The sequence below is a fragment of the Syngnathus leptorhynchus genome, chromosome 22 (assembly GCF_054491065.1).
Source record: "Syngnathus leptorhynchus isolate UIUO chromosome 22, UIUO_Slep, whole genome shotgun sequence".
Lineage (NCBI taxonomy): Eukaryota > Metazoa > Chordata > Actinopteri > Syngnathiformes > Syngnathidae > Syngnathus > Syngnathus leptorhynchus.
This window is the reverse complement of record NC_141216.1, coordinates 6758470-6771754: the sequence shown is the minus strand read 5'-3', so window position 1 is coordinate 6771754 and position 13285 is coordinate 6758470. Positions and strand designations below refer to the sequence as shown.

The following is a 13285-nucleotide window of genomic DNA, read 5'->3' as shown; positions in this document are numbered from 1 at the left end:
TATTAGTGCATTTATTTGTCTGAAAACGTTTTACTTTTATTACTGACCAATGAACTGACCTATAGTTTCGCAAATAGCCATGTTCCTTTTGTCTGGATGGCCCCCCCAAAAAAAAACATGGCGCGTGAAATAAAGTCAACTGCATTAATGACAACATATTCACGGTGCTATTCAAGAAAACAGTTTGACGGCATCATCTATGATAGCCCAAAAGACAATACACCCAGTGAAATTCTTTAGATTAGACCCACCCCTACCCAGGCCCGCTCTTGCTGAGCCCCCCCACAAAGTATGAGTGTGTGTGTGTGTGTGCGTGGGTGGGGAGGGTTATTTCTGGATGGTGTACGAGCAAGCATCCCCTCAGAGAATGACATGGCATGTGTTGAATAGAAGGGTGTGATGAAGGCACACACACTTGCATAGACACACAGACAGACACACACACACACACGCTACTTACCCTCCGACGACGCATTCCCGTGGAAGCAGATGCAAGTCAGCGAGGCCCCAACACCGGTCCTTCCTCACAAAGTGTGAGCAAGCGAAGACCCTCACACCCACACATAGATTGAAGAAGACCTGGAGCAGGGATGGTGGCGGAGGAGATCGTGGTCTCCCTTTCTGGGGGCGTCCCGTGGGGGTTCAGGCTCCAGGGAGGAAGGGAGCAGCAGAAGCCTCTGCAGGTGGCAAAGGTATGGCACAGGCATCCGTTTTAGATGTACGCTACTCATTATTTGCAAGGAAATTTCAACTGGGAGTGACAAACAGCTTGAAGGCTCTTTGAATAATTTTTAGAAAAAATAATAATGCCAGCAAAAAAAAAAATCGTTCTTGCTTGAATCTCCAAAGACTCAGGTGACCCTAAGGAACATTCACGAGTCATTCATTTTTTCAAATTGTTCAGTTGCTTACAAGATTTGTTGTTTTAATGAGGGTGTTTTTTCGCAGCTTTGAGAAGAAAATAATATTTGTCGGAAAGATTGATAAACATGACTGGTTCTCTTTTTTTTAATCTTCTGGCTATGTTCTCTAGGTCCAAGGGTGTTTATTTGTCATTTTAGCAACACGCAGAATGAAAATAGCATCCGCCCTCAATCCCAAGCCCCGTATAGACACACTGTTAATGCGACAAGGACCAATGAGACGATGTATCAGCCAGTTATTCTCAAAGAGACTGAAAAATTCATAATGAAGTGCTACTCAACACAAGTCAATCTCTTAGTATAGTGATGCCCACTGTGCCCCCCGTGGGTCACAAAACAGTGCGTGTGGCACACATTGGTTATGGACTTGACTTTCAAACTGAGCCACGTACAGTAGTAGCTGTTCGACCTTCGATCGTGAACATGCTTTGGATTTCATGCATTCCATGCGAGTCTGAAAATGAGGTTTAATCATCTCAATGCCTTTTGGGTTCTCTGTAATAAGGACATTTGGATTGTGACCTTGCTCCCGCCCTCTGACGCTAAGCGTGCATCCAGCTGTTGATGTGTGTGTGGGGGCATACCTCAGATAAGCCTGGTCGGGGAATGATGGCTCACAGAGCTGCAGGATAAGAATAGCCTCTTTAAGAGGAGTTGGAAGCCAGTCATGGAAAAAGGCCTCCTGTTCACACACACAAAGATAGACACATCATGCACACACATCACACAGCACATATACATGTTCCTGTCTTTTACTCATGTTACTTTCTACATTTCCTTTTGATTGATCCCAAATGGGCTTTATTTCGGGTATGCGGGCCACATATGGTTGAATGACAAGCATGCCCCTCTCCGGGCTTTACGGATGAGGCAGCTGTTCATTATGCTCACATGTGCTGCGTGCCAATAAATCGGGAATGTGCGTGTAAAATTGCAAACATTCGAGATGCAGTCCTTCTTGCAGGTACGCCGTCGCAGCAAAGCATGCAGGGCGGGGCTAAAGGAGCACGACGAGCTGCTTGCCATCGGCGACCAGCCCTGCGTTGACCTCAGCCACGCCCAGGCCATGATCCTCATCGATACCCAGAATGCTACAATGCACCTGAGGGTCAAAAGGTCCACATCGTACCCGGCTCGCTGCTCACCTCCGCTTCTTTCTGTGAGTTCCTCCATCGAACCCAGTGGTGTGACCTCGCCGCCGGACAGCGAGGCCTACTATGGAGAGACGGATAGCGATGCCGACACGCGCTCGCAAGCGCACCGCCGCCAGCGCCGCACATCTCCTCACGCCCGCTCACCCGCCCGTTACGACAAACACGGGGAGGAAGAGGAGACATCTGAGATGAGTGGGTAAGGAAGAAAGGACAGTAGGATCACAGTCAAAGTCAATTCCAAAAATAGATTCGGATAAAATCATGCATATTGAAATGGTGCACACCATCCAAGCTTTTTAACATTCGCCGCTTTGTGAGAACAGCATTTATTTGGGAGGGTCTGGAACGGATTAATTGCATCCCCATTCATTTCATTCCTGATTTGCCTTTGTTTACCTTGAAGCTATGAGAGCGCTAACGACGCTGGGGGACCAATGCAGGGCCAGTGGCACGGTGTCCCACATAAGGACTTCGTCTACCAGCCCCCGCAGCTGGGGTGGACCACCCCAACTTCCAGCGTCACCCCGCACTCACTCACCCCAACTCCGGAGCGGGCCCTGGCGGAGACCGAAGGCGAAGGAGACAGCGGTTTCCAGGACGTGGGGGCCTCCGTGGGTCTTGCCGCCTGCCCACCTTTGGTGTCACCCGAGCGGGCCAAGGAGGCCCTGATGCTGGGGTCTGGGAGTCAGCTAGTACCCATGGTGGGACCCCAGCAGGGGCCTGTGAGCGAGGAGCTCGCCGCCACCTACATGGACAAAGCTCGGCAAGCCAGTGAGTAAATAAAAGGCCAACTCAATCAACAGTTTATTTCAGACACGTAAAAACATGGAGCAGTGACAAAACAACAAATGATTCCTTACTGCCCTCCAGTGGCCATTCACTGCAGTTTCCGCATGACGTCAAGGTCTATTCCAGGCCTGAGTGATTTTGTAGTACTATGCTAAGCCTTATTTACATAAATATATTTATAGAATCACACCCCGAGGCCACACGAATGCACATACTCGACGTGATCATAAATAGGCATCATTTTGTTTACCTTTGAGATGTTTAGGTTTACAATGAGTGTGATAAATCTCATCTTGGGCATTCATGTTGTGATAGTTGATAGATGTGACTTCATGTGTCATAAAATGCTGAACATATATGACGTAAGTAAGGGTAAAATAGCGCGCGAGGCGTTCAGGGACACGCCGTTTCTCGTGTTACACATTCAGCAGTGGGAGTCAGCATGTCTTTGATAGTAAGTGACTAGTATTTCAATTAAGCAATATAAGAAAGAGGGCCTTTTAAAATCCAAATTATGGCTCACATATTTGACATTTTGGCACAATTCTCCCGGCGTACTGTATTAGATTCCCATTTGCAAACATGCCCAATGATGACATGGCTCCCTAAATATTTCCGGGTGAGGGGGTCTCCTGGTTCTTTGTGTGACAGGTGTTTAATGCTGGTCAGGCGGACAGGAATAGTGGCTTGACATCATTCGTGGCTTTGGGTGGCGGGACGGAGACAACAAAAGGTCTTTAACACCGAGAGAGGGAGCAGCCACTAAGTGTCTCAGGGTAGCATAGTGCGTGAATGTGTATGTGTGTGAGCGCTGTAGGAGGTCCCGGGGGAGGTTAAACATACACACACATAAAGTTAGTCTTGAAAAATGAGGGACCCGACATCTCATTCAGCACTTGGACACGCAAGCCGACACAAAGGTAAGACGAAAACGATATATATCAATATTTATGAAATCAAAAGTTTCATGTTGCATTATTTTGATTTAGAAGCTATCACCGTTTTTATTTCATATTTGTATTTAGAGCTTTAGGGATACATCCCAAAATAGAATTAAACCAGCATATAGTTTAAATAACAGCCCGTGCATAATTTTGTTGCTGTTCAATTAAAAGCATATCGCTCTAAATATTGTGATTTAAATATATCTCTCTCTCTCTCTCTCTCTCTATATATATATATATATATATATATATATATATATATATATATATATATATATATATATATATATATATATATATATATAGATATATATAGATATATATATATATATATATATATAGATATATATATAGAGATATATATATATATATAAATTATTGAAGTACAATAAAAAAGAAAATTAATTTTACGACTGATAAAGTTTTTCTTATAGTTTTGTAAATTTCTGTTTATAGTATTTCAAGACCAATTCTTTCAGAATAGAAGAAAAAAAAAAAAATCCAAAAAACTCATTGGGCAGTGACAATATTAATTTTGTTGTGTTTAAATTAGTATCTATTGTATTACTTTGTTTGAAATCCATGTGAAACTAGCAAAATGTTATCATAGTTTTAAATAGTGTCAGACTCAACAAGGTTGAGTCTGTACACAGGGGACAAAACAGAATGGACTCTGTGATCTAACCATCCTGGACTGTGTGGCTCATCGTTGAAGAGCAGCAGGAATTCTTTTTTGTAAATCCTTAATACATATGGCTGTTCGTCACCGCTAAGCTTCCCTGTCACCGTTCGGAACCAAGAAGCCGGATTAGGGATGGGCGTGTACTAATACCAGGTGTCGGTATCAGGCCGATACGACTTTATTTTAAGGTATCGGGGACTGGGGGCAGCTTCCGATACCAGCCACCAATACTGCGATACAATAACAGTGCTACCACAAGAGTATTTGTGACTTTTGTAACTACCTTTGCCTGTCCTGACCTTTTACTTTGTTCTTACACAGAGCTGCAGCGTGGGGAGAGTTTGGTGGAGAAGCAGGTTAAAGAAGCTCGCACCAAATGCCGCTCTATTGCCTCGCTGCTGACTGATGCGCCCAATCCAAACTCCAAGGGGGTGCTTATGTTCAAGAAGCGGCGGCAAAGAGCTAAGAAGTACACGCTGACCTGCTTTGGCAAGGCTGAGGACGACCAAGGGGGCGAGAGCACTGAAGGGGAGACGGAAGAGGAAGGCGGGAGCTCCGTCCAGAGCTCCGAAGTGGACGAGGAGGGTTTCTCAGCCTCGTTTGACCCCACGTGGGATAGCGGTTACTTAGACCTGCTAGACAGGAGGAGTGCCGCCTGCCCGTCTGCCACTGTCAATCACAGCCCGGGGCTCGATAACTTGACCTTTGTGGCACCTGTCAGTCAAATTCCAAGCTTGGAGGTGTTCGATCTGGAGACCATGAAGCAACCGGACACGGCTATGTCTTCAGCTCCAAACGTACCCCTTGTTAATGGGGGTCCGGTTGCCATAAGCCGGGCCAGTGTTACATTAAGCCCCCCTTTGACACCCCCGCTTATTCAAAATGGCAGACATGTCAATCTCAGTCCAAGTCCAAACCTTGACCACCAATTAAGTCCCGCTGCTCTCAATCGCACGGCTCGCCCCTTCACCTCCGGTCCTGCGACGCCCGGATCGTCCGTGACCTCCGTGATGTTCCGCCCTCCACAACCCAAACCGGCAGCGGCCGTCTCCACGGTGACCATCGCGCCTACTCACTACCCAGCGGTGGATGGGAGGAGAGCGGTGTCCAGCACTTCATTCTATATCCCGCCTCGCAACAATGGCGTTGCACCCTCGGCCGGCTCCTCGACCCTCTCACCTCCTTCGTCTTTGTGTCCATCTGGCCTCGTCATTCCTCATGATTCGCCGATCCACGCTGCTCAACCCTTCTCCCCTCCACAGCCATTTCATTCCCCTCCTTCCTTTCAAACACCTCCCACCTCTGCACTGTCTCCAACTTCCCCGGTTCAAGTGTCCACGGTTCCCCCCACGCAACTTTCCCCAGCGGCCCATCCCTGCATCCCAGCTGCCAAGGATACAGCATCAACCCCTCAAATCTCAGCCTCTGATTCACTGGCTACTCGCGAGCAGCGCATCTCGGTGCCAGCTGCTCGCACTGGCATCCTGCATAACGCCCGCGGTCGCAGCAACAACAAGCCAATGTTCAGTGCCATTCGAAGCAAAGAAGTGTCTCCCAACCCTGCCTTGATGTCCATGGTGCAAAACATGGATGACCGCTTTGTGAGAACAGCGGGCGTGGAGCCCGCTGTTCTAACGGGTGGCGAGGCCGGCCACGAGTCCGGACCTGAGGAGGACTGGATGCGGCTGGGGGCAGAGGCTTGCAATTTTATGCAGGCTCAGCGGAGACCCAGACCGCCCCCTGTGGCTCCAAAACCCACCACCCCTCAGACACCTCAACTGGCAGGGAAAGGGGGTCAACTGTTTGCCCGCCGACAGAATCGGATGGATCGCTATGTTGTGGAACGGAGTCCCTCTGCTGCCCCGGCACCATTCTCTCCTTCCCACACCAGGGAGCCTTCACCCACACCGTCACTCCCAGCCACCTGGAAGTACTCTTCCAACATCCGTGCCCCTCCTCCCATCAGTTACAATCCTCTTCTGTCACCCTCGTGCCCTCCCAAAGCCCAAAAGAAGGTGGAGGTGACAAAGTCAGGACCGGCTGGATCCAAAGGGAAGAAAGGCACCAAAAACCCGGTAGATGTCATGAACCACCAGCCCTACCAGCTTAACTCGTCTCTGTTTACCTACGGGGGTCCACCGGATGTGTCTGCCAGTCAGCAGCAGAGTGGTGGTCCTCAGAAAACGGCACGAGCGCATGAGGTGAAACGCTTCTCCACACCCCCTCCAAAGGCCACCAGCCCCGCCCTGAAGGTGATCATACCTCGATCGGCCACGACTCTCGGAGAAGCGCTGTGGCGTTCCGACATTGCCTCCCCACCGCCCCAAATCCCCTGTCATCCTCAAACGCCTCCCACCACCTACCAATCTCAGTGGTGCCCGGGGCCTCTGTCCCCTCCACCTCCCCCTGCCCCCACAGCTCCCCTCCCTCAGCTCCCATCCTTTGCCTCACCTCCAAATGCAGTCCAGTCTCCCATGTTCTCCTATTCCCAGCCCCAGCAAGCTGACAGGCAGTTTAAAAGCGCCCCAGATCTGAGCCCTCTTGGACCCCCTGGCAATACCCGGCAGACGTCCACTGGCAGCCAGTACACCAGGGTTCCCAGACCCAGATTCAGCACCTCCAACCTGGGCCTACAGCCTTGCGTGTGGCGCCCCGGCTCCACTGCGCACTGAGCTCACACATTCTAGTCTGGATTGAATATAAACCATTTTATTTTCAAATGGAGTCCACGTGTTTTGAGTTTGGTAACAGTCGTTCGCGTCTGTGGACACGTGTTTGATCTAAGAAGCAATTTTGACTGGCAACAAATATGATCCACTTTCCTTCTGGGTAGGCCGCGGCACACTTTGACATCTTGATGCCGTTTGTTGAGATTTAAAGGCAACATGGTAGTTTTCCAAATGTACCAGAGATGAGATTAAAAGATGAGCAGATTTGAAAGTCAATGTTAAGATGTTGAATCAAGTGCGGAGGATGTGGGAAGGAGACTTTGAGTTTATTTCAGGAGAATTTTAGTTGAGGATCAGAAGGTGGATCAAATTTGATAAGATCCAATGAAGTCTAATGAACTTCATGTTGCTGCAACATTCAAAGTAGAAGCACCAAGTCGTCATAACTTTTGCACCTTGCTTGTAATTATCCAAACGCATGCTCTATTCTTTTTCTTTCTAATGTTATGAAGTATTGATATGATGGTTTTGGTTATTGTTAAAGGTGAGTCACCAAGTAATGAAACTGGGACTATCCTGGCTAAAACGACTCAACGTGACTTTGACTTGAACTACACGACTTACAGTATGTGACTTACTCCCATCTCTGTCTTGTGTTTTCCATAATGGCACACAAAAAACGCTAATTGCACCTATGTGGAACAAGAGGCGGACAATGTGTCTTTTTGGATTCTTGTCCACTGAGACAAGGCGGCTAAATAAAAGTAGACATGACTCACCTCAGCTGTCACTGTTTTTTTTTCCTGTTACTTACGTCATCGGCCGCTTTCACGCTGGATGTGTCATCAATCCTCCTCATTTCTTTATTTTGTGTCTCACGTGATAGGTGCAAATTTCATTTGACAGCACAGTTTGAATTGTACTGTTCTTTAATGCCTATTAACTTGGGGGCCTTGAGGATTTTTTTCGATCACCGCCACATGGTGGCAGTGTAAGATTGTTCAAGCTCACTGCTATATGCTTAGACACAAGCTGCTTGCAGCCTTTGGCACAGAAGCTTGGACTCACTGTTTATTGAGGTCCAATCACAGAAGAGAGAAAATATTTTTATCATATACAAGGGTGTCCAATTCACACCAAATCATGAGTCGCCAAAATCAATAGAAAACCTTAGTTGTGAATGGAGAACCTGGATTTGCTAGACGAATGGATGGCAGTTGTGAAAGCTGTGAGTTTTCATCATCGGGTGATGATTCCCCACTAAAAGATGAAATTCGCCTTTGAGTGTTATAAAAGAAGTAGCATCAGTTAAAACGTAGCTGGCCTACATTTTACTGGATGGTCTCAAAGTTGAGAAAACCAAGCAGACCAGCGGAAAAAAAAAAAAAAAGGGGATACAACCTTTGACCCTCGACTGGGATCAGGTGACTTCGGGGCTAAATTTGGCTCCTAGTTTTGCCACTGCGCGCTTGGCACCAAAATGGGCTGAAATGAAACATGTCAAGGGACCGGCTGGCTTCTTTTTTAAGCGTTATGCTCTTCCCTATTAAATCACGGCTCACTGCCTTGCGCACAATGGGCCATTTCCCTTATTTTTGGAGCGGTTAATCTGCGGCTATTTGGCACGGTGTTAAACTCTTAATTCTGATGGCTTTTTCACGCCTAAGGGCTGAGGGGGCTCATTTTGTCCTTAGGCTTGCCTCAGTCCTCACGCAACTGTTTTCATGTCATTGATTGTTGAAATAAATATGAAAAGGATATCAAAAGTGCAATTTGTCGTTCGCGTCTTGAGCCATAGAACTTTTGAGTAGATATTTGTTTTAATATATAGCACACACGTGATCAAGTCAAATCTGACGACGAGCTTCCGTTGGCGTTTCCTTGACGGAGACCATTGGACGGAGACCATTGGACGGACGTTGGTCATCAGTAACCTGCTCTTGAACTTGAAACAACACACCCACCACCCTGGGCCACCCCACCCCACCCCCTCTTTCACACCATCCACAGGAGGACACGTCCACAGCTAAAGAGCGACCCTTCCGATAAGGTTTCACTCCGTCCAGTGGCAGCGCAAGACTCGAACAATCCAGTCAAGCTGGAAGTGGGGAAGACCTCACGAGACCTGAGACTCCCTGTGTTTTACATCAAAGTTCTTAGGTAAGACGTGCGTGTTTGTACGTGTGGGCGACAGAGGCCTTGAGCGCTGATCTGGCACTGATGCAATTGGAGCTGTTCAATAATTCAAGAGCCAGTTTAAGTTCAAGGACTTGTTTACAGTCAGATGCATTTGATTTGTGTGGTCAGCAAATTTTGGCAAGGCCTTGAAAGAGACAACCCCACCGCGACTAATTTCATCTCATATGCGGTTTATCTACTCGGGAATAAGGAAATGACCCATGCTTGGGTATGTTTCAAAAGACACCAAAAGTAGGCCAATAGTAGGAAGTAAAACTTCTTTTACAGATTGGAGTGTGAAAATATACATTTCCATGGCTGACTTTATGCCACCCCAGCTGTCCCCTTCCAAGAATGATCTCGGAGCTAAAACAGGTACCTGGGTGGGCGGGTGTTAAGTGCGCTGGGAGGCTTATGTGGTAACAAGACCTCTCCTCACTCCTCGCTCAAAGCAGAATATTACTGAAAAGCAAAAAAAGCGGTCATTACGGTGTGTTCGTCTTGTTGTATCGCAGGCTTGGGAAATGGCTTCAATTACAGAGGATGAAAGGCAATTACATTAAGTGGCTCTCCCTGTGGACAATCCCCCTTCTACCGCTTACGGGGGGGGACTCACCTCTAGTCGTACGTAATTGCTTTCGACCGACAACGCTAGCGGCGTCCTCGACATAATCATGGCGGAGTTGGCAACGAGTCGTGTAACGTTATCATCAACAATGTGCTGTTATATTTATTAATGCTGTAGCCACATTCCAATCTTAATTGGATCACATTTCACTAGCGCTATGTTGCTAATTCTGTCGTGAACTCGACTTACCCCCGAGCCCCAATCTCAAAAACGCAAGTCAACATTTCATAATTGCTGATATTCTTTACATCTCCTTGTTGCTGGTGACAAATTGCCTTCCAAAAGAGTTGCACCCACTATTTACTTCCCTGCGTCTTTCTAATTGCTTTAAATGTTTGTCTCCAAATGAGTTTCGCGCTAAGAAGAGGATGAATGAGTGCACGCAGGCAAAACAACACGCTTAAAGACTTTCAAGTCAACGCTTGTCTTTTTTTGTGTGCTTCCTTAGCCATGTCGCTAACAAGTGCGGCCTCCTCCAACAAGAGGAGGAAGGCCAATAAGATTATCACGGACTTGACCAACATCAGCCAGAATGGTAAATATTTTTCTGTATGATATTTTTTGTGTCATTTTTTTGTTTTTTTTGTGGCATGTAATGTATCTAACATCAAATACGTACTTTGGTTGTGACCTGCTGTTTCTTTGCGTCTTCTCATTGTCATCACATCTGCACCGACACGACATTTGTGTGTTTTCGCTCATGCGGCAGCTTATCCCGCTTTATCCTCGTATTTTGCTCCAGCTAATGCCCACTCATCCTTCCATCCATCCATCCATCCATCCATCCATCCATCCATCCATCCATCCATCCATCCATCCATCCATCCATCCATCCATCATCTCTTGTCACTGCAAGGCCTTTCACCACCCCCCGCCGCCTCTATGCTGTCCGTCTGTCTGAAACCCCCTAAACAAAAGCCCCTACCTCCACCCGTCTGTCCATTTTCCTCACAGTCAGCAGTCAAGCTCCGCTTTCACATTCTTCTGAATTAACGCTCAAATCAATATCCCCACGGGAGAGTTCACTTTGCTCAGCAGCCTCAATTATTTTCTCTCTCACCTCACACACACACACACTCAATAGACACCCACTTGCACAGGTCTGATTTACGAGCCCCCCGGCGAACGGCTCTCCGCAGCATTGCAATGCCAACTCCCCGTTTTGTAGGAAGCGGAAAAATCCATCACATCCCTTGGAGAGAGAGCGAGAGAGTGGCGGTGTGGTTCAGGATTTCCCACCGTCCGAGCATGAAAACCAAATCATGACATCCCCTCCCCAACGTTGTGATTACTTTGACCTACTGATTTTTAGTGTCCACATCCCCTAACGCCACGCGACAGGTTTTTGCTATAATTCAGTCAGAACAAGGCACGGCAAGCGGCGAAAATTGGCTTCCAAAAGAAAATTTCTTCTTGGTTTTGTGCTCACGCCAAGACAATAAAAGTGTTACTTTGGCGCCATCTTAGTGTTGTTTCACGTCACGATAAAGACATTGGTTGCGTTCCTCTGCTGAATGTCAGATGACGAGTCTGACCCCGAGGCTTCCGAGCTGAACCTGGGCACCAAGATCAAGACTCCCAAAGACGTGATGCTGGAGGAGCTCTCGCTGCTTACTAACAAGGGCTCCAAGATGTTCCGCAAAAGGCAGCAGCGGGTCGACAAGTTCATCACGACCAACGAGAACATGGTGGGAGAAAAGCATCGAGTTGTTGGCAGGCTGGGACGAAATGTTCTTTTCTTTATTCCAGCAGAACCTGCAGAACCTTCTGATGTCACCTCCCCCTGTTCCGCCAAAGCCTGAGATGCCAAAGGAAGAAGGTGAGGCTACATGGACTGCTTCTTTCAATAAGCTTTGAGAAAACATGTTTTTTTTTCTCAGTCCATTTGTCTTATCGCTCGTCCTCAGCGGTTCCTGAGGATGAGGTGTTGGCCAAGGAAACCGAGAAGGAGAGGAGGAGGAGGGAGTATGTTCGCACCTATGTGTCGCCGTGGGAACGAGCCATGAAGGGCAATCAGGAACTGATGGAAACCATGAGAGCCAGTATGCCTGGACCCGGCAGGTTCCAGTTTCCTCAGTACAAGAGCTTTAACAGGTACATCCCAAAATAACACTAGTCGTTGTTTACGTTGCCGCCGCCTATCCGTATGCGTTGCTAAGACAACAGAGAGAAAAGCTTTTTCCGGTGCAGCGCAAACACACCTGTGATGAGGTTTCCCACCGAGACAACATGTACGGCCCAGACGTGATGAACTCAAATCTAATGTGATCCCTTGATCAGGCTCTTAATGGTGGATGCGGGTGAGAACCACGCTGTGGCATTAGGAATCGCAGCAGGCGTACAATGACATTTAAAGGACGGGAGGTGGACAAAAGTATTGGGACAACACTGCTCACTGATTAATTAGACTTAGCTTTATTCATGTCTTGGGATTCCTCCCTCAAATCGAAATTTGAACACATCTTTGTCCTGTATGTGAAGTAAATACCGTATATAATAGTATCATGATAAAGAAGTTATTTTCACGACAGGACTGCGTTGCCCTTTGGCGGCGCGGAAAAGCGCTACAAGCTGATGGCGTTCAAGCTGCCCGACCTCGGCGCCGACCCCGACGAACTTGAGGCTCTACCCCTCCTACGGGCTGACATCCGCTTGCGACCCTCGTTCAACCGCACGCCGATCGGCTGGGTGTGCAGCGAGGACAACACGCACATCCACATGGACCTGGACGCCATCCCCTTTGACGGAGAGAGTGACGATCTCTGAACTTACACATTTGTAAACAGAATTTTCTGTTTAATGCACGGGAATGAAACGTGACTGCTAAATGCAATTTTTCTTAAAAAAAAAAATAAATACCAAATTTTGGAGTCTTTTTGGTGGGGGCAATCAAATGGTCAACCTGGGAGGAGAAATCAAAAAATATTGGCAGCCCCTGTGGTAATCTTTGCCTAGCTTGCCCCACATTGGTCAACACATTTATTCAATAATAAAAATCCCCTGCCACTGTCTAGAATTTTTGCGACATTTTTTTATCTGTGTGCGTGTGTGCAGTGACATTTTTCTCACGTGCCTTAGTCAAAAAAAAAGGTCGAGACTGTGCCTAAGATAATCACCCACCGGCATTATTAAATGACAGGCCAGCAAATGGTGATGGAAACAGGATCCAAATCGAGGAGTATTATGGTACGCGTGACCTCTCACGCTCGGCGGCTCAGGCTTTGGCTGCAAAGCGAGGCTGGCGGGTGTCAAATTTTGGACAGATGTCCTCTGCGTGTCGCTGTCAGCGGCTCCAATCAGTGTGTGTGAGAGAGAGAG

The 13285-nt window shown here is 47.5% G+C and overlaps 2 protein-coding genes across 2 annotated transcripts; both read left to right on the top strand.

Moving 5' to 3' along the window:
- Positions 1-406: 406 nt before the first annotated feature.
- synpo2lb (synaptopodin 2-like b) lies at positions 407-8025 on the top strand. The gene is made up of 4 exons (XM_085903039.1): positions 407-692; positions 1888-2273; positions 2481-2848; positions 4814-8025. Exons 1-4 carry the CDS (start codon positions 591-593, stop codon positions 7162-7164), a joined length of 3207 nt encoding a protein of 1068 aa, XP_085759165.1. The 5' UTR covers positions 407-590; the 3' UTR covers positions 7165-8025.
- A 2314-nt stretch (positions 8026-10339) lies between these two features.
- myoz1b (myozenin 1b) lies at positions 10340-12733 on the top strand. The gene is made up of 5 exons (XM_085903040.1): positions 10340-10502; positions 11489-11655; positions 11717-11786; positions 11875-12061; positions 12499-12733. Exons 1-5 carry the CDS (start codon positions 10340-10342, stop codon positions 12731-12733), a joined length of 822 nt encoding a protein of 273 aa, XP_085759166.1.
- Positions 12734-13285: the final 552 nt, after the last annotated feature.

Coding starts and splice junctions, on each gene's coding strand:
- myoz1b (XM_085903040.1), top strand. CDS start 10,340: ATGAGTGCACGCAGGCAAAACAACACGCTTAAAGACTTTCAAGTCAAC. Junction 10,503..11,488: donor GACCAACATCAGCCAGAATG/GTAAATATTTTT, acceptor GCTGAATGTCAG/ATGACGAGTCTGACCCCGAG. Junction 11,656..11,716: donor TCACGACCAACGAGAACATG/GTGGGAGAAAAG, acceptor TCTTTATTCCAG/CAGAACCTGCAGAACCTTCT.
- synpo2lb (XM_085903039.1), top strand. CDS start 591: ATGGTGGCGGAGGAGATCGTGGTCTCCCTTTCTGGGGGCGTCCCGTGG. Junction 2,274..2,480: donor GAGACATCTGAGATGAGTGG/GTAAGGAAGAAA, acceptor TTTACCTTGAAG/CTATGAGAGCGCTAACGACG. Junction 2,849..4,813: donor GGACAAAGCTCGGCAAGCCA/GTGAGTAAATAA, acceptor GTTCTTACACAG/AGCTGCAGCGTGGGGAGAGT.